General features: G+C 46.2%; 1 protein-coding gene across 1 annotated transcript; it reads right to left on the bottom strand.

Moving 5' to 3' along the window:
- Positions 1-4,380: 4,380 nt before the first annotated feature.
- On the bottom strand, positions 4,381-17,029 carry GTPBP4 (GTP binding protein 4). The gene is made up of 17 exons (XM_078870759.1): positions 16,891-17,029; positions 16,125-16,295; positions 15,110-15,213; positions 14,594-14,730; positions 14,032-14,132; positions 13,531-13,623; positions 12,355-12,546; positions 11,137-11,202; positions 10,931-11,020; positions 10,269-10,379; positions 9,743-9,817; positions 9,070-9,121; positions 8,621-8,718; positions 7,539-7,733; positions 7,310-7,375; positions 6,896-7,033; positions 4,381-5,215 (listed from the first exon to the last, which is right to left on the bottom strand). Exons 1-17 carry the CDS (start codon positions 16,936-16,938, stop codon positions 5,063-5,065), a joined length of 1,890 nt encoding a protein of 629 aa, XP_078726885.1. The 5' UTR covers positions 16,939-17,029; the 3' UTR covers positions 4,381-5,062.
- Positions 17,030-21,165: the final 4,136 nt, after the last annotated feature.

Raw genomic sequence — 21,165 nt, 5'->3', positions numbered from 1 at the left:
ACCTCTAGACACTGTCACCCTACACACAGTGACCTCTAGACAGTGTCACCCTACACACAGTGACCTCTAGAGACTGCCACACTACACACAGTGACCTCTAGAGACTGTCACCCTACACACAGTGACCTCTAGACACTGTCACCCTACACACGGTGACCTCTAGAGACTGTCACACTACACACGGTTACCTCTAGAGACTGCCACCCTACAAACAGTGACCTCTAGACACTGTCACACTACACACAGTGACCTCTAGACACTGTCACACTACACACAGTGACCTCTAGACACTGTCACACTACACACAGTGACCGCTAGACACTGTCACACTACACACAGTGACCTCTAGACACTGTCACCCTACACACGGTGACCTCTAGAGACTGTCACACTACACACGGTTACCTCTAGAGACTGTCACCCTACACACAGTGACCTCTAGACACTGTCACCCTACACACAGTGACCTCTAGACAGAGTCATTCAACACACAGTGACCTCTAGAAACTGCTTCACGTTTTTTATATATATTGCATTATTACAAATTTCTTGTCTTTGTATTGCAATGTGATACTAAAAATGCTTAACAATGCAGAATTAAATGTTGCTTCACTTTCATATTTTATAATTACAGGATAGAGAGCTTGATTCTGGCGTATTCCCAGAGAATGTAGTAGATAGGCCGCCATCTGTAAATTATGATTTTTGCAAAACTGTATAACTTTCAATGGTATTATTTGAGATGGGCTGTACAACGTTATGCAGGATTGCAAATGTTATAGATCGTTTGACACAACGATTAATTGTAAAGTTTGATAGTTGTATAATTACATGTATAGAGTATAAACTGATCAACTTAAATTTAAAACCACGCTTGACTGCCTCAATGGACTCGTAACAAAAGTCAAGAGTTTCCCAACCTCTTTTGGCATTTCACTGCTGGATGAAGGACTCCCCACTCCACGCCAGTTGTGATCTCCTTTATTGCACTTAATACCGTTGTCAGAAGCCTTTTAAGATCGCCTGCTATGGGTCATTAAAGCGATGCAGTCTGAAGAGTTCTTAAGATAACTGGGGAACTGTAGGGGCTTCCCGCCCTAGTAGGGACTGTGAGATGCAGCTGAGACGTGTACAAATAGGCATGGAGAGGCGCACGCTTCACTGAGAAACGTCAAGAGGAACACGTGGGCCAGGGAGGAGAGCCACATCGTATTGATTGTAAAGGAGGCTGCGCTTGGGAAGGACGAACAACAACTTACTTCTTACCCCGTGAGGATGTAAGACACCCAGACACATGTTGTAGGTGGGTGCACCAAAATCCCCCTATAACCTTCATAGACTGCTGGGGAAAGGGGAGAGTGCTGTTAGCAAGCACCAATTAGGTCCGGCACGGGCTTACGAGAGGGGTGGGTGGCCAAGCACCACGCCTGGCCACTTTTGTATTTCCCAATGGTGATGTTTACTCTCCACACCACGTATTCATTTAAGGCTGAGTCTACCTCGTGTCGCCCGGTCGCGCACTCGCCCCACGCAGCCTCTCCACCTGCTTAGCAGCGGAGTGACTGCACTGGTTGGGGCGACGTTAACAATAGGGGAGGCTGGCGATCACAACAGAGACACTGACCGCTAACAGGAATCGTGTGCACTGATTGATCGAAGCTCGAGGCCGCGTGTGCAAACAGCGGACAAAGGCGAAACCAGCTCGGTTCGCAAACACGGCTCAAGAATGTGGGGAACCACAGCGAGTGGGGCTCCACTGTGGAGAGATGTTGACTACCTCGCCTGCTCTGCGGGGAGTTCGTGGGTTCCATCCCGACCGTGACGCCTGCGTATTTGGAGTTTGCACGTTCTTCCCGTGGTCGCGTGGATTTTTCTTCGGGTCCTCTGGTTTTTCCTTCCACATTTAGAATGAAAATGCGTTCAGAGTATTTGACTGTAATAAATGTCAACACAAGCCACTTCGATGAGCAATCGTTTGTGGCCAGATCTCTTATGAAAAAAGCTACATAGCTCATTGGGCCTTACCGGATAAAATACAAATACATTGGTTTAGTTCAGAGTGTGTGACGGGGAGCGGTGGCGCAGTGGTTAGCCTTCCGCGCTACAAACCAGGCTCCCCTAAGTTCGATTCCTGGTCTCTGGGCTAACATAATTGGTGAGTGATATCTGAACTTATTCTTGGTCGGGCGTGGTTCTGGACTTCATAGATGGTCGCTCACAGCACTTGGTGTTACTCTTCTAAAGTTCTATACGGGGCAACTTTCTCATTGTTTGTGTGCGATTGACGCTCTGCCATGCACGAGCCCACTCGTGGTCCTATTACAATTCATCATCAGGCATTGTCTATTTACTACAGAATGTATCGTGGCTTCTAGTGATGTCCTGTCCAAACCAATTTAGTTTCTTAAACAATGCCTCTTATGTGTTATTTCCTGTTCGACTGTGGGGGCAATCCATCTAATGTGAATCCGATAGCAGTGGTCTGATCAAAATTTCTCCACCAAATGGGCGCGTGGTTTGGTAGACATCCAGCACTGGTGCATCACCACCAGACCTTGCCTCCATGTTCTCATGGGTTATCGCGATAACTGGAAATCCCAAGTTAGAGAATTGTAGCCTCTTCGATATGAAGCCACGAGCCACCACTGGCTACAAGTATTGAGCACAAGCTTCCAGTGCCCCCAAGCCCACTCCTAGAGCTATGCCTCATTATTGGCCTTGGCGGCTGATAGTACGATTTTAAAATAGCATTTTGCAATGTCAACGTGTGACGCATCGCACAGTATTCGCTCACTCTGAGAGAGAGAGAACGACTCAAGAGGTACAATGAACCAAAGGCAACCGTGAAGGGAGCCAGGCGGTGGCAAAGCTCTCCTTTGTTAAAGGTCCATCAGCCACTTGAACACGTTCCTTCGGAGTGGGCAGCAGGTAGCAACTTGGTTGGACGGCGCATTCGTGCGATCCGTGTCAAGCGGCGCGAGCCCGCCCGAAGCGCTCTATGAAATAAAAATCGAGGGCGTGGCTATGCACGACGGAGACAAAGAATCCCTGGCGGGGGGCAGCGTGGAATTGTTGTTGTTCCTACCTGTACCTGTTGTTACTACCTGTATCACTATACATGCACTGCCTGCTCATGGCGAACCAGGGTATGGCTCAACGCCCACGGGGAGTTTAAGATTTGTGCTACCCATCACATCAGCATTCCTGGGCTACAGGAGGGGCGATACCTACTTTATCCAGGAAATGTTTGGTCCTGATGGATCAGTGAACGCAGTCCTGGACTACAGCAGGAAAACCGCCCATTTTCATTTCTTATAAAGCGTTACCTCTTCCACGAAATGCTTGGTCAGCGTGGAAGAGGCCAATAACACCCCTCCAAAGCTCCCTCGAGTAGAGGTCTTTCCACTAGCAGTGGAGTGACCACGAATTTTCAGGGCCAGACCTTGACCAGTGGCTATCAAAAGACCCCAGTGGTGACAAGAATCGTCACAATGCTCGTCTGTGCATGGATGGATTACGACTTGGCGACAGCGGTAAATCATTTTCAGATAATTTGGATTTATGCTCCGTTCCCTCGCACGCATTTTGCATGCGGATAATTAAAAGCCAACGTGACCCCCATGCATAGCAAGGTGGTAGCAGGCAAAGATCGGTCTATATGGCCGGTAATGTTTTTGCTGTACTGCCTCCTACTGGCCAGAAAACAGCTGGGCAGGCTTGGACTTAACGGGCATGGATGTATTCCAATTGTGCCCACGCATTCGTTCGGCGCCCTGAGTACAAGCACCAGAGATGGATCATAATCACGTCTGCTTTATCTGCTTCAACTTTAATGCATAATCTGATTTTTTGCTTAAATGTCTTGCGTGCATCCATCGACCACGAATGTGATGCACCATCCATGCAGGAATTGGGTGATGCATATACATGTTGGAACACGTATGACCATGAAAAACACAAGTTAAAGAAATTTGCAGTGAAGGACTTGGTGACCTAATCCTTAATTGTGCGTCTATATGGCTGGTTACATCAGTTAAAACGTGTGGGCAAGTTTGATATTAATGGTTTGTGAATTCATTGTAAGATTTAGTCGTCGTTGTGTCATGACAGCAGATATTTAACATTTAGAGCTTGCGGGATAAAAGGAAATATCTGGGCGAGCTACATGGGTTGGAGATTGTTTGCAACTGATAGCATGTTTTATACACCAGTGTAACACGTAGGCTTTTTGTACATCAGTTCGTATAAAAATGAATAGTATTTTAAGCCAAAGGCAAACTCAATACTGCCACTAAAAGCATCACATTAAATGACACATACAATATTGATGCACTTTTAAACATTCAAGCAAATGCCAAAAAAATGAAAACCAATCATGAGTGGCAAATTATTATTTAATGGATAAACTTCTTGTAGAAATTTTTACCACATTCAGCCTGTAAAATACACAACGGTGTCAATGTATCATGGGGGGCTTGCATTGTAGTTACATATTTGGAGGCATTCCAAAATAAGATATTAAAGGACAATTTCGCTTTCAAGTCGAACCATATAGGACTTGCGGAAGTAAACACTGCATGTGTTTATTCAGAACACCAAGCTGATGCATACCCCACATTTTAAGAAATGAGAACCTTCACACAATTCACTTGAAGTGAACCTGTAGAAGGCATACTTTTATAATAAGACAACTTTAGCATAGAGACTGTGGGCAGGAAAGAAAACTGTTTAAACAATGCCATTCACCAGACAAACAACAAACACCAAGCAGTTGCTTCCCATCTACAGCTGTCCAGGTGTATGGTGCCGTGTGGGATGAATCATCGCCATCATCAGCCACGATCAATCCCACCGCTGGACGTTGGCCTTCCCAATGCGTCGCCATCTCTCGCGATCCTGCGACATGCAATAATCGTTGGGTGGATCGAGAGATGTATATAATGGGTCACCACATTCAAAAGATGTCTGGAGCAAGTTGTCACGCAGCATCCAGCAGTGAGCACTGTGGTGTCATGCGGGCGGTGAGAGGGCCAGCCGTCGGGGGCCGGGTGGTGTGGTAGCTTTAGCGACGGTCGTTGGTGCCGCTGCCACGCTTGCCGGTGAACAGGTGCTTGGGCTTGAGGTCGGGGATGTGTCGGTCGCCCTCGCCTCTCCTGCCCTTGCGTCCCATCGGCTTCTGAGACTTTTTCATTATTAACTTCGCCTTCTTGGCCATCTGCAGATTACACGGAAACAACACAGACGGTAAAGCACTCAAGACATTTTGCGAGGTGGTAAAGGTGCAGGCAGGCAGCCCTGCAATTGATTGTGCTCAAGGCCACTGCTGGCAAAAGGGAGCCTCCAATAGAGGGAGCTTGAGAAGGCTCCTCTGAAGGGTATTTGGCTTACTCTTCCATGCTGACCTGACCTCCACAGGACCTGCCGATCAACTGTAACTGTACCAATTATCCTGCTGGATGGACAGAGGCGGGGGGGGATATTTAAGAAATTCCAAATCTTTAATCTGCCACGTCGGGAAATCAAACCGGTGACGTCTGCAATGAAAGTCCAGTGTGGTATCCATAACACAATGGCAGCAACTACATGACTTTTGCTTCCAAAATAAATTAAGAGGTGGTCGGCTGGCTCAAAGGTCAGAGCACTGAGCTGGTATTGGCCAAGAACCTGGGTTCATATCTCAGCAGCCAGCTGTGACTCAACGGGAGTTTATGAACCCGGTCAACTATGAGATAAAAAACACATCCATCGCATTAAATTTGGTTTTGCACTTCATTTCGCAAAATTCGAGCTCTGAGATTAAAATATAACAGTTTGACTGTTGTGTTAAAAATTCACTACATCAGCGCTCTTCACACATTTTTAGAGGGGGGCCACTTTCGCCAAGGGGTGCTTTAACATTTGTATATTGTTGGCGGCCGCACGTCAGAGGCCTCACTAAAGGCCACCAGCGGCCCGTGGGGCTTGCAATAAAGAACACTGCACTATATCATGGCGGATGGCAAGTGCTGCCCCCTAGTGTGGATAAGAGGTCACTTGAAGGGATCTCAGAAGTAGTTCTGTGTTATCTCCTTCTGCGAACCATTATTCAACACAGGATAATACACCATTGCTGTTCGAGTTCCGAATAGGTTGTGCTTATCATGATGCTTTTAAGACAGCACAATGAGTATACAATTGAAGATTAATTGAAGACTAAAACATAATTTCATTTAAAATATTTCACTTCACATTTTAATATTAATAAAATCATACCCATGCAAAAGCATAGTATATTTATTGCCAGTTTAAAAATGTATTTAAATACTGTCGTGTCTAGCTTACAAACACGGCATTGCAAAGGATAACGTTTATACTCCAGCCCACGACCAAGCATGGTGGTGGCACACCCATGGTCCAGGGCTTTGGAGGCAAGGGTTGGTAGATCACACGGGTGTGTGAAACTCCCAAACTGGGCAACAAAGTAGCCGGGAGAAGACAGGAGGTCGGGTGGATCATTGAATCCAACTGCATGGACCTTTGACGGTTATCCCCTTCGTATTTGCGCGTGTTTTCTGAGGACACTCCAGTATCCTCCCACGTGCAAAGCAGTCATGAATGGAATTTTCCAAACATTTAAATAAAAGACCCGCTTCAAAACAAATTTGCAGACTGATGTTTTCCTGAACAAAGTAAATAATTCTCATTCAACAATAACAGGTTAATAAAACCAAATACCAAGATGTTTTCTGTAGCCTACAGTAAATCGTGTGTGGGCCGCACAGTCATCCCCAAGAAGCCACCAGGAAACCGCTCGCTGGCATGCACCGGAGCTGATGAGATCACGGCTACGTGATGCTCGATGCAACGAGGCAAACGTGTCGATGCCGCCCACGGCGAACAGGGCGTTGTACTGTACCTCCAGGTCGCGCACGCCCGACTGGTCACGCGGGGGGCGGGAGTTGCTGCGGCTGCGCGCCCGCGCAGTGGACTCCACCGACTCGCCACGCTTGCGCTTGCGCGTGACGCTGCGCGAGCGCTGCGTCGCGTAGTGGGCCTACAGAGAGGACGCCACCGAGGGGAGGGTTAAACGTCAGAACAAAGCCAGTCCATGGCACTGGTAAAAGCCTTTGGGGGAGTATTGAAATAATGTAACAAAAATCGAACTTTGACAAAAAGGTAAGTTGAAAAATTCAACCCGTTCTTCTGCTAAACAATATTACAGAGGCTGTAAAAAAGGTATTAACGACACAGGCATCAACAATGAATGTATTACAAGTAAAATGCTCAAGACAAACGGGAGGGTGCAGGGTAATGTGATGGTGACGCTCACCCCATCCTTGTCAGTCATGTCCAATCCAAGCTCCGTCATCTCTTTCTCCAGCGTCTTCCTCTCGACCTGGTAAAACAAAAGCAACGGGGGTGAGCACTGAACGTGAACAAACACGGCCCCCTCCCACAGCGCCGAGTCTTTCACCGCAGAAGGGGACATGGCAGAATATCTGGGGGGGTGGGAGACGGGGAGAGGCGGTGGTGTGAAGGTGGTGGGCCGGCGGCGGTACCTTCTTGGCGGTACGGGGCATGTGGGTGCCAGACTCCTTGAGGCGCGACTCGATGATGCGCAGCTGCTTCTTCTCGCGGATTCGTGCGGCGAGCGTGCGGATGTGGTGCGCCTCCTCGTCCTCGCTCTCGTCGTCGCTCTCATACTCGCCCGCCGCCACGCGCAGGCCCTCCTCCTGCTCCAGCTCATCCAGTTTCTGGCAGTGCCGACGGGAGTCGCCGCATGATGATGCAAAAAGCAACGGTTATGTTCAAATCCAGATCAAAGCAAATCTTCCCTGTGTCATTTGGCTCACCAAAATCAGATTCAACCATTTTTTTGTTCTCAAATTATTTAATTCGTACATATTTAATACATTGTAGACAGCGTTCCAAGTTCATTTTGATCATCCTTTTAAAAGAGCCGTTTAGCTCAATGGGCTTTAAAGTCTAATTTTATTTTTGATGGGCCTTGAAATGCCACCGGTGACAAGCTCCTTTTAGCCAAAATATCCCCCAGACATTCTAGCTCAGGGATGTAACCTTTCTGCACGTGGGCCACAATGGTGGAAATCAACTACGCGGTAATTCTCAAGTTCGAGCAACGTCACTCTCGTAAATGTGGCTTCACATTTGCGACGCCGCTGTGTTCACAACAGTGCCCACTGCGGGATAGCCCGTTCAAGGCAACCGGCCCCGCCGCGCGTTTGCCGAGTATCGTGCGACCATGGTTACTGGTGGGTCGGTCAAAACCAGGGTCCGTAGGTTGCATAACCCATGCCTGATAACCCCATACTTGTCAACCCCTTATCAGTGCCTACCTTATTACAGATCAAATCAGACTATTGGTCACCCCGTGCCCTTAGAAATCTCAACGTTCATCCTACAAAGCCCCATCACAAGGGAGAAACACAAAGAAAAAAATGTGGCCCATATTGAAACGGCTGTACACTGTATGGACCTGAAAACTCAATTTCCCTGTACAAGAATACGGGTAAACTGTATGGATTAACAGGTAAGCAATCCTAACAATCCAAACTTCCGCACTTGTTGTTTCCCAAGAATTTCCCGCGGAGCCGCCGAGTGGCCAGGCTGTGAAAGGCACCTTCAAGATGTCGGGGTCCACGAAGTCGGCGATGTTGTGTCCTTCCCACAACTCGGGGACAATGTCGTACCGCTCGCTCTCCTTTACATCCCAGTGCTCTGCATGACGCGACACCACCACACAACACACATTGCATGTTTACGAAAATCTACACGCATGTCAATATTCTTCAAGTCTCCCGCGTAAATGCAGTCTATATGTGGATAGTTGTTTCTGCACTCAGCTCTGGGAAGGGCGGTGATAAAAATTAATACGATAACAGTATTTGATTTGTGCCTGTTCACTCTTGTAAGTTGCTCGTGCATGCACTATACAGGCATGCGATTCTTGTTGCTACAATTCTGCAACTCCTCCCCTCATGGTTGCAACCGTTATGGAGCTGTGTAAATTTGCGGATCACCAGCTACAATGGCCAGGCAATTGGGTGAAGAATTAGCAGGATTGCTCACTTTGCATTTCAAGGATGTAGTCGTCACCCATTTCCATTTCCAAGTCTCGCTCCTGCAACAGAACGACACGTTGACACTCCATTCACCTCCTCAAGAGACCACAGTGACAAAGATATTGAAGAATTATAGATCCTGTTCAGGGCGCTTTTGCACACTTCTAACAAACACATTAAGGCCGTTGACACCAACGCAACACAGGAAAATGCAATCTACTCAAATACTTGAAAATGTCGATAGAAAACTGTCGAGGCAACACAATCAAAACATTTCACGCAATCATTTTATGAAAACATTATTCCCTTCCCCAATTTTACTCCAGAGAGTAATACTTGTCGCATGAAAGTCAAAGCATTATTTGTAATTCTCAGAGCTGGAATTAGCCTAATTGACAGTAAGAATACATTTAATGTGCTAATTCTAAGGCAAGTCATTTCTGAATCACTACATTTGAGAACCCGGTTTCATTTCCAGTGGCCACCAGGACGTCAGTAGTGCCAGCATTGGCGCAATGACCTTTGAGCCACCGGTCACCTTCATACAGTCATTATTGACACTAAAAAGAATTCACAATACTGAACTGAACGTTATGAAGCTGTATTACAAGTGCACTGGGGCAGTGCAGAAATGGCTCGCTGTAGGGATTCACTACTGCGCAAGGGATGAGTGACCCCACCAGTCTGCGCTTCGGAGCGCTGGTCTCCATTTCACGTTTCTTCAGCGCCCCCTCTGGGATGAACGGCAATCGCTCCTGCACAAACATCACGATCCATTCAAATCAGGGCATGCGTTTTATTTATTGCGTCTGATCAACTCTTTAAGATGCAACCAAAACCAGAAATCACTTATCTTGTGCATACATACCTGTGTTCTGGGCTGTCTAGATGTGCGACTGAAACTACGTTAATACCGAGGCCTTAAGATCGCCGGGTCAGGCACAGCTGCCACAATGCGCTCAACTAACGTCACGAATGATGATGCATTAAAAGTTATGTCAGCAGTGCATTAGACACACGGTTGATCAAGCTTGTTAAATCTTGCTTCTCATTAACGAAGCTTCAAATGTATTACAGCACAGGACACATCCCAGGGTAAGCGTCTGAAGAATCAACTTGTTTTAATTCAGGTCGCATTATTCTTCAAAGCAACACACTACTACGGATGCCTGTTCAGTTGACGGGAGTGAGCTAGCATAGGCTCACCTTGGCGTCGCGCTTGGCGGGCATGGCCAGGTGCAGCCGGTTGAGCACATCGTTCACCTTCTTTCCCTTCATCTTGGCGTCCACACGATGGGTCAGCAGCTGGTCGCACGCCTGTAACACAGCGCCAGCATGTTTTCAAAATGGGCGGGATGATACCAGAGTAAGCGTAATGCAAGGACACGACATTTCTAATGATGTAGAAAAACGGATGTGAAAGATTGTTCCAACTAATATTATGTACAACATTAAAACACTGCAGAAAGCAAGCATTGTGACGACACCAAAGCAATAACCGCATACGATTATTAATTTAAAGATTTACCTCTCCAGGGAGTCTATTAATTGCCACAATTGAAGAACCCATTGTTTTTGCCATCTCGCTTGTAATGTAATTTGTGTAGTTTTTTGTATACATTTCATTTGCATATACTACTTGCATGCACACTTACACAAAATGAGAAACATTGATGCATGGAATCATGAGTCATAAGGATTGTTATATATTGATGTATTGATGCATGGTTAAACCCCTATTTGTGATACTGTAACAAATAATGAAGCACGCTAGTCATTCCAAGAGTCCGTACATATGTATGTACGTTGAACTTATTTCACACTGTTTGTAGCCAGCCGTGCGTATCATAGGCGCGTACGATACAAACCTCGGTTTTGACTTTAATGACTCCTTCTTCAGTTAGGGTACTCGTCTCGATCACAAGAATATTCTCCTTCTCAAAGTCCTCAAAGACTTTCTGATGAGAAAAGATGCGTATGTATTACATATGGCTCGTAGTTGAGAAACAAAACACCGACATGCGGGTTAAAGCAACATTATTTTAAACGGATGAATACAAGAGACATCTCGTACCCTCTTGTCCTCCGGCAGCTCAGACAGACGCACGACATCGCACTTGTTGGACACGATGATGAGAGGCTGTGGAAAAAGACGACAACAAGCTGGGTTAATTACACGCAGGGCCGCGACACAGCCGACAGATGAATTGGCACTTTCCTATCAACTGTGATTTGACAATTTGTCACGACCTAACCAAAAATGTTTTCTCTCATTGTTACAAGTTCAAATAAACTCCTTAAAAAAGTTTTTTTCAAAACGGTTTTATTAACAACTCGGTTTAACTTACGGTCGAGACGTACATCAATGATACGGCGCCTGCTCCCACATCAACACTTAATTTAATTAATTGATTATTTCCATAACTCGTTCACACGGAGCAGGCGATTCGAGAGTTGATGGACTACGGCGTTTTTTACCTACACAAATATATAAATAAGGCGTCCATACAAAATGTAAATTGCTTTAATGTAGTGAATCGATTGATTAATTGATGCCAATTTTTATACAGGCATGCATTCTCACCGGATCTGAGTACGTGTGCAAAATGTAGAATTGATTAGACAACAGGAATTAGACTAAATTTTGATTACAAAATTTGACCACGACAAACATAGGAGTCAAGTTAAGTAAAACCGTTGAAAAAATCCATTACTTTAGTCCAGTTTGTATTGTATCATTTATATTGACGCAATCATTGATGTCTTGTTCTGTCTTATTCATTACATTAAACTATTTGCTTACAATTGACATATTGGTAATGCAATTGGTACAGGCCGAGTTTGATGTATTATGATCTTATGAGGGAAAATAAGCCACAAGGCATCAAGAGAGTAACAAGCAAAACACAACATGCCCTTAACTGGCACATACGTGCCTTAAAGCACTGTATAACCTTCACCCAACAGATTTTTCTCAGTTCAATAGCGGTATGACAACCACGTAGCACCGAATTACCTGGAATGTCTGATCTTGTCAGATCTCAGAAGCCAAACAGGCTTGCGTTCAGATGGGTGACCAGCCATGCACACACAGGGCAGCAGATGGTGCTATATGTTGACCACCTTCACCAGCCCACAACTACCAGAGTGTAGAAATTTGGAGGTCCTCAGGCAGCAATGGATTTAAAAACAAGCTATAAAAGCATACGCGGTACCGTACCCACGGTACAAAATGTACATGTCAGTGACGAACAACCATGGCGAGCCAAGCCGTCGCAAGGTATCGACGGACCTTGTTAGCAAAGAGCGGGCGGATGTTGTTGAAGAGCTCCAGCTGCTGCTCGAGCGAGTGGCCACACTGCTCCGAGGGGTCGGTCACGTAGAGCACGGCGGCGCGCAGGTGAGCCAGCGCTGTGATGGCCTGCATCTCGATGGTGTTCCGCTCCTCCAGCGGATGGTCCAGGATGCCAGGCGTGTCCACCACCTACACCGCGCACATTGCGAGCGAGCACGAGGGACACAATCAACCCCAGATATCAACATCGGCATTCCTTGCTGTGCAACAGCGTTGTGACCGTGCAATATTCTCTCATTATTTGCAAGGGATACGTTCCGAAGATGCTCGAATAGAAAATTTTGTGGATAATATTTAATGAATTAGCGAGAAATACATTAATAAGCAATAAAAAAACATGAATTATGATATCTCTCATCGCTTTATCTCATCACTATCTCGCACTCTCTCATCATTTCATCACTTAATCTCACTCCCACACCTCCAATTAGCACAGTGGGCTACCTTCAGTGCGAAAGAAGTTAATATTTTATCTCATCACTTTCTCAATCATTCTCTCAGCACTTTCTCTCGATGCAGTCGTGTAGAGTTCCAGATAAGCTATTCGTGGAGAGCCAAAATCGCCGATAGCAAATTAGTGAATAACGAGGTAATACTGTACTTAATTTTAACGCTTGCAGGCTGCCAACAAAAACAAGCGACTTATTGGATGGAAAAGGATACACGTTGTGACCACAAACTCGATCCATGCCTTGAACGTCACACGACAGCACCAAATTGCTTGTAAAATAAAAACAGCCTTCTTTAAAACCACTTGAGATGTTGTCTAAAACAATGATATGCATTTTACACATAGCATGGTGGACGTTAGTTTGATCGGACATGTTTTCCAGCAGAGTGAATGTGATTTCTGCTGAGGCCGTGCTTATCCTCTAATCATCTATAGACAGTGGCGGAAATTCCACATTAATAAGACCGGGGGCGGGGGTGTGAGGCAAACCACAGAACAATCACTGTTGATGTCTCACAAGGTGTTATTCACCGTGGAGAGCAAAAGGCAAATAGAACCCCTGGCCAAAATTTTAACTGTGCTACCTAGAAAGAATTCACAAGGTGCACCTCTTTTGAGAGTGCGAATGACAAATTGTGTCTAGAGGCACCGTTGACACTCACCTGCCAGCGCAGGTACTTGTAGTCCATGTGTCCCACAAACAGGGACTTGGTGGTGAAGGCGTAGGGCTGCACCTCCACATCAGCGCGTGTGATCTGCATGGCATGAGGGCCACAAAACCAAACGCAAGATAGGCTTTAGATACTCTACGTTAATACCACAACTAATAATAAAACACGATTTATAACGTGCACATTTTAAGAATTGGACGTGCAGCCAAAGCTCAAGCTGCCCAGTACACCGGCCTTAACAGGAGGGACGATGGAACAGGTTGAGTTGGTACTTGAAGGTGGATGGTGCTTGGTTACTGGGAGAGTACAGACGATTGGTGCAGCTACTATTATTTCACTAAGACATTACATTAGTGTTTTGGACTATGACCAATATTATGTTATATTTATCATATATGATCATATATGTTTATCACCTACACTTGCTTTAATAACATGGAAGTTAATACACGCGCGTAGAAGCATGGTTTTCCAAAGGCACAAAGAACTTACCTTGTTGATAAAGCTGGACTTTCCAACGTTTGGGTAACCACACAGTAGCAGAGTTCTTGTGTTGGGGTCGATGGATGGCAGACGGGACAAGTGCTGACGAACTTTAAACACAAACACAACAATGAGCCTCCTGTGTTTTCTGTTCAATTATAGCAGCAAGAGCACTAATTAAGAAAAATAAAATATTTAACAGGAACAGCACTAATTAAGAAAAATAAAATATTTTACGCATCATATATTGTATGTAAAAGCACCAATTGTGTTAACCGATTCAAGACAATAGGCTGTAATAATGCACCGATTCATCTATTGCGATGCTTATACGCATCAAATGGTGTCCGAATGACGACTGTTATGTGCGGTTACATTTCGGGGAAAGGGGGCAAACGAAACTATACAAACACGACAGAAACGCAAGATGGGTAAAATGTGACTAAAATATTTGTATAAAATAACAATCCAGATTCGTAACAAAGTTTCAAGTCAAAATTTAGATTCGTAACAATTTAACTAATTTCTAGGAGTGGGCGGACGATTGAACAGTTACAGGCATACCACCCACCTTGCTCCAGGTACTCCAGACTCTGAGTCTGTCGCTTGATGATGGTGCACATTCGGCCCAGGGCTGCTCGCTTGAGTTGCTTACATCGGTACAGCGAGTCCCCGTACTTAAGTAGGCGCACGTAGTCCTTCGCCACGCTGGGCGGCAACGACAACAACCACGGTCAACTCGCAACATGGGCCCACCGGGACTTGGTTCCTTTTTATAGTGCTGTGTCAATACATTGCTGAAAGCCTCCCAAATCCACGCCGGTAAGGTGACCATGCTTCACTATGCTGGTCAGTGCGAGTTGGGGAAGAAGCGAGTCCCATGACGAGTTCAGATATCACTCGCCACAGATGTTAACTATGGGCAGGAATTGAACTCATGTCCGTGGATTCAGAGCACAGTGCGCATTGGAGGAAATGCGGAAGACAAGGAACGTTAAAAGAGATATTGCAAAACAGTATTAGTAGAACATTGATCTATGTGGGATATTGATAGCATTATTTTAAATTAAACTTAACAGTAACTTACTTGTCAATGAGGTTTTTCGCAATGTTGATCTGTCCCAGTGCCAATTTGTAGTGATCTTTGTCGTACAAAACGTTCATGAGGTCAGCATAAAATGGATGCACATCCTGAAAGAAAAAAACATCGTATGTTATCAGATGCAATGTACAAATCGCAAGTGGTGCTACCGACTTCTAAAAATGCTAATTATATGGAAGTATATTTTACAAGCAACAAAATGAATGCGTGTGCAGGCCAAATATTGAGTTTCTAGTTTCGTACTGAATATTGAATAATTGCACTGAGGATGTTGTTCATTCGACTATCATATCTGGTTTCAAGCCGATAGGAATTTAACGTTTTTCTTAGCATTCACGAGGTTAACAAATGTGTTCACAAATGTGTTCACAAATGTGTTCACAAATGTGTTCACAAATGTGTTCACAAATGTGTTGACAAATAAAAAAAAAATGTGGCATTGAAAGGTTCGTGTAATATAACGCCAGCCTGCCCTACTTTAAGGGTACATCGAAACATCTGGCCACAAACACTGCGTGTAAGGCAAGATGCACTATTTAGAGCAGGGGTATCCAAACTTTTTGCAAAGAGGGCCACACTTGATAAAGTGAAGATGCCCGGGGGCCAATAGATCCTTTTGACATTGTTTTAACCACAAAAGTTACGTGGGAATACACACTGTTATAAAAAAAAGTCATTGTCACAATTACCTTCATTTTTCAAATGACAATGTAACCAAATATAAGCCACTCAGGCAGACGTGAACTCTAAAAACGCAATTCTGCCTTTCATTCAGTCAGATAACATTGAACAAACTGTATAGAATACTTTAAATTTCCATGAGCTGTATGATGTATTTATTCTGACAGAGCTAGCGATCCATAAATAACACATTATAAGACTGAAGCTGCGGGCCATATGAAATCTGACCGCAGGCCGTGATTGGCCCGCGGGCCGGACTTTGGACATGCCTGATTTAGAGTGTGCCTGGATCACAAGTCGTGTAAAATCTTGGCCTTACATCCATTTTAGGGAAGTCGGTGAGGATCTGGCTCAGCCTGTCATGGTAATTCTGCTGCGTGTACTTGATCTTGCGCATGTAGAACTGGCGAATGCGGGCGATCTGGTAGTGGCGGTGGATGACCGTGGGCGTCTTGCGCTGGGTCTTGGACAGCGTTATATCTATGAAGTCCTGTAATGAAGAAATGCGTGTTAATACATGCCCTGAACGCCCACACAAGCCCTCTAAAAACAAATGACAATGTTTTCGACTGGCTGCCATATAGTTACCATTGTTCAGCAATCCCACCCAGACTATCCTAAACACTCCCGAGGTTAGCACGCTCAACCCAGCGAAAGGTCGCCGTACCTCAAATTATCACGGTTGGTTACGTGCGGTGCGAAAGAAGTTCAAGCTTAAATACACATTCGAAGACCCCATATGCATACTACCACATCTCTCCTTGGTTCAGTACAGCATCCCCGACTCCCTCTCAACCCCCTACCCCTCATAGCCCAGCCCTCCTTGCTAGCCAAACAATCCCAGCACCTCTAATCCGTCACAGCACCCACATCCCTCCCAGTCCACTCTCAGCACACCTATCAATCCCAGAACTTGTTAACCTCCCAGCCGAGCGCTCCCGAGGCTTTACAGCTCCGTTACCACAGGCCTGCACAAGGCCTCATGGACCACGGCCGCACCAACTCCACACCGACCGTCATCCCAACTCTCAACACAGCTCAATTCAACTCAACCCGGTCGCGCATCTCCCCGCGGATTGGCACACCTTGGAGGTAGGGACCACCATGATCTTCTTGAAGTTGTAGAGCGCCATGATGACCACGTGTGCGCTACGACTGCTGCTGCTTCACCTCTCCTCGCCACGTGCTACGCGCCTCCTCTTCCGGTGTCCGCGGTGCGCATGCGCCTTGCCACCACCTTCTCCCCCCCCCCTGCAACTCCTATTGGTCGACGAATGAAAACACATGACGCGCGGTAACCAATCACGCGCCCGTGTTACCGCGGGGGAAGTCTCACGAGAATGGGGCGGCGTTTCCGCGCGACTTCGCGGTGGCGTCACGCGGATTCATCAGTGGCGATTCAATTCCGCGATTCCAACGATTCGATTCCGCCTTAAACGATCCGCAAAATGAAATGTACTCTCATCAGTGTAAAGCCTCATCATCATCACACATTTATTTATGCAAAACTAGTTACTACTGGCCAAGACTAATTAGATAACCTATCAAAATTGAGAGAAATAAAGCATAATTGTAACCGTTCTGATAGCTACAGGCTTCGTGCCGCTTGTAGCGAATCATCAAGTAATACATTGTTTAAGTGAATACAGACACACACACAGTGCACACACACAGTGCACAGACACACACAGTGCACAGACACACACAGTGCACACACTGCACAGACACACAGTGCACAGACACGCACACACACAGTGCACAGACACACACACACACAGTGCACAGACACAGTGCACAGACACACACAGTGCACACACTGCACAGACACACAGTGCACAGACACGCACACACACAGTGCACACACACAGTGCACAGACACACAGTGCACACACACAGTGCACAGACACACACACACAGACACACACACAGACACAGTGCACAGACACACAGACACACACACACAGTGCACAGACACACACAGTGCACACACACAGTGCAGACACACAGTGCACACACACAGTGCACAGACACACACACAGTGCACACACACACACACGGTGCACACACACACACACGGTGCACAGACACACAGTGCACAGACACACAGTGCACACACACAGTGCACAGACACACAGACACACACACAGTGCACACACAGTGCACACACACAGTGCACAGACACACAGTGCACAGACACACAGTGCACAGACACACACACAGTGCACAGACACAGTGCACAGACACACAGTGCACAGACACACAGACACACACACAGTGCACAGACACACAGACACACACACAGTGCACAGACACACACACAGTGCACAGACACAGACACACACACAGTGCACAGACACACAGTGCACAGACACACAGTGCACACACACACAGTGCACAGACACACAGTGCACAGACACACAGTGCACAGACACACAGTGCACAGACACACAGTGCACAGACACACAGTGCACAGACACACACACAGTGCACAGACACACACACACAGTGCACCCACAGTCACACAGACACACACACAGTCACACACATGTGATTGATTAATCAAACAAACTTAATATTTGGAAATGTAATGCAATACAACACACAGAGTCGGTCAACACACAACTAACGCATCGCCTGGCTGATTACTGTTGTATATGTTGGGTATGAAAATTTTGAAAATAATAGTAATCAAATGAAATTTGGCCAAATGTGTAACTATCCGGAAATATGTTAATTTATGTAATTATGCACATTTAATTATGGCAATTCGAGAGGTAATTGTAGTAATTATGCGAGTGGGTGTAATTATGATGATGCAAGTCGTTATGATAACCAGACCCCGCCTCGGTGACGAGGGTGGGTTATCGATCGGAATAAGGCAATTAATCGTATGCAGTTATGCAGGTGTGGTGTAAGTATGCAAGATTAACTTAGATTAACTCGGCATCGTTGTCTAGGTTCGTCTCATTCTCGCTTATATTTTTAGGTCCCCGGTTCACCCCGTTATCGCTTTAACATTTACTGAGTATGTATGTGTGTTTATTAAGGTCACCAAGTTCAGATCTCAACGCAGAAGCAGATCTTATGCATAGATTTCAGGAAGGAATCACACAACCACTTCTGTATTAATCAATTTATTACTAATTCAACCTCAACTATGATATAGTATGCGAACTCTCAATCCCGGAACGTCAACACGGCATCAATACAGTATCATCAATGATTGTCTGATTTCACTTGACAACGGCACATGGATCCCGCATAACGCGATGGTTGTTAGTGAGAGAGAGAGTCGTTAAAACATGCAAATACTATGCTAAGAAAAACCTTAACTTTAATGAATGATTATACTCAATATTGTTCACGCAGTACCGCCCTCATTATTGATCATACGCAACCCTTATCACGTTGTTAGCACCTTGGGTCACGGGACAGTTGAATATTCTGTAGAGGATGCGAGTACGTGCGGCGATTATGACTGAAAGATACTTGAAAGATTATACGGCGATAAAAAAAACACAATCAAAACAGTTATTATTCTTAAAGGCACCAATCTCAACAGATACATCGGCAGGTTATCTGACAACAGAATGGCTCGGAGTAAGGGCCTGCGACGGTTCTCCTTTTCCGAAGATCGTTATCTTATCAAGTTTACTAATTGGGGACCAGATCACCTGATAAGGATCTGGTGGGCCACCACTCCCCACGTGAGCGTTGCTCGGCGAAAGGAGGTGCCAAGAATCAATTCGTATTGATGGATCTGTTGGGAATTTATGCGATTAAGAGTACAGCCCACTAAATATTAAAGATAAAAATTACGAATACTCTTATAAACGACGGATGGCCATCACTCGGTCTCGAGTGTTTCTTCACAGCCACGGATGGCTTATGGGTTCGAGTGTGTTTGAGTGGTAAGAGTGGTCTTGAATAGTCAATGTTCGGAGTCGGTTCTTTATGTCAAACAGACGCCTGGTGGTCGTGTGGTGAGGGGGCGGTGCGCGTCATACGTATTAGTCGCTCCTCTGTCACCGTGGTGAATTGGTTGGATGCCTGTTGATACGCTGTCGTAGTTCGGAACCCGGTCGGTAGGTGGCGCCCACAGCTCGCTCGCAGCGCGCAGTGCTGGGTCGTCGCCTCGTCGCCAAACCGCGACCTTCAGCTGCAGAGAGACCTTCGACTCGGCAGAGGTTGGCCCACGCAGGCCGAGTTGAGCTGTCAAGCGGGTCTTGCCCGCCTGCAGAGGAGATGGGGAGCCGCTTGAGTCGAGCCCCGAGAGCCGGCTGAACTCGGCTGAGTCCCAGACGAGCTGAAGAGTCGAGCCGACCCGTTGGTCGCAGCTCGCTCCTGAGTCGACCCTCTCGGTCGAGCTGGTTATGAGCCGAGCCGACCCGCTGGTCGCAGCTCGCTCCTGAGTCGACCCTGTTGGTCGAACTGAAGATGAGTCGAGCCGACCCTCCCGGTCGAGCTCGCTCCTGAGCCGACCCGCTCGGTCGAGCTCCTGATGAGTTGACACTCCTGGTCGAACTGGTTTCCAATGCTCAGGGTCCTTTCTTTTATGCCGAAAAATCCCTTTGGGTCCTGCCCACAAGGCGGGGTTTCTTTCGATTTTTGCTGTGTCAGGATCTGTCCGTAGGTAGGTGTGTCCATGTGTGTGTCCGTACGTCCGTGTCCTTGTGTGCATCACCCACGGTATATTCCGTTGTCATACTCCCTCTATAAAATCCATGAGCAAACAATCAGATGTTACAAATTGCCTCGAAGTCGTCTCTCTGTCTGGGTGCAATATTATCTCTTGTCTGGCCTTCTTCATGAACCAAAACACAGACGTTACAAATCGTCTCACAGGCGTCTCTGTCCGTGTTGCACGACCTGGAGGGAGGGGCACACTCCCTCCGACCCTCACAGACGCACACAGACATGGTTAAAAAGTTTTAAATTAACATTTGTCCCTTACCATTTCCCAGTTATGATTCTGTATGTAACCTCAGGTGTGTCGTTTCCCATCGTGGTGCTTGACCCAAGTGGAGGTGCCTCCCCGAGCACATACACACTCCCATCCCGCGCTGCGGGGATACAAAGACGGCCGGGATCTCCCTTTCTCTCCGACCCTGGGTTTAACATCGCTCTTTTATTATGGATTTTATTTCGACCTGGTGGTGATTTATCCCGCTATCCTGGCTTTTCATAAGTTTTACTTTTGTCTTTTCATGCATAAGCTTATTATTATTAATTTATTTCCGATATCTTAGGTTAAGGGGTAAGTTTCTTGATCCTAGGAATTCGTATTCCTTGGTGTCTGCATGGTTATATAAGCGGAATATAGTTGACGGTGAATAGCGTTAACATTGATGTTATGTACG

This window comes from Lampetra fluviatilis, chromosome 31 (assembly GCF_964198595.1).
Source record: "Lampetra fluviatilis chromosome 31, kcLamFluv1.1, whole genome shotgun sequence".
Classification (NCBI taxonomy): domain Eukaryota; kingdom Metazoa; phylum Chordata; class Hyperoartia; order Petromyzontiformes; family Petromyzontidae; genus Lampetra; species Lampetra fluviatilis.
This window is presented reverse-complemented; position numbering and strand designations above follow the sequence as displayed.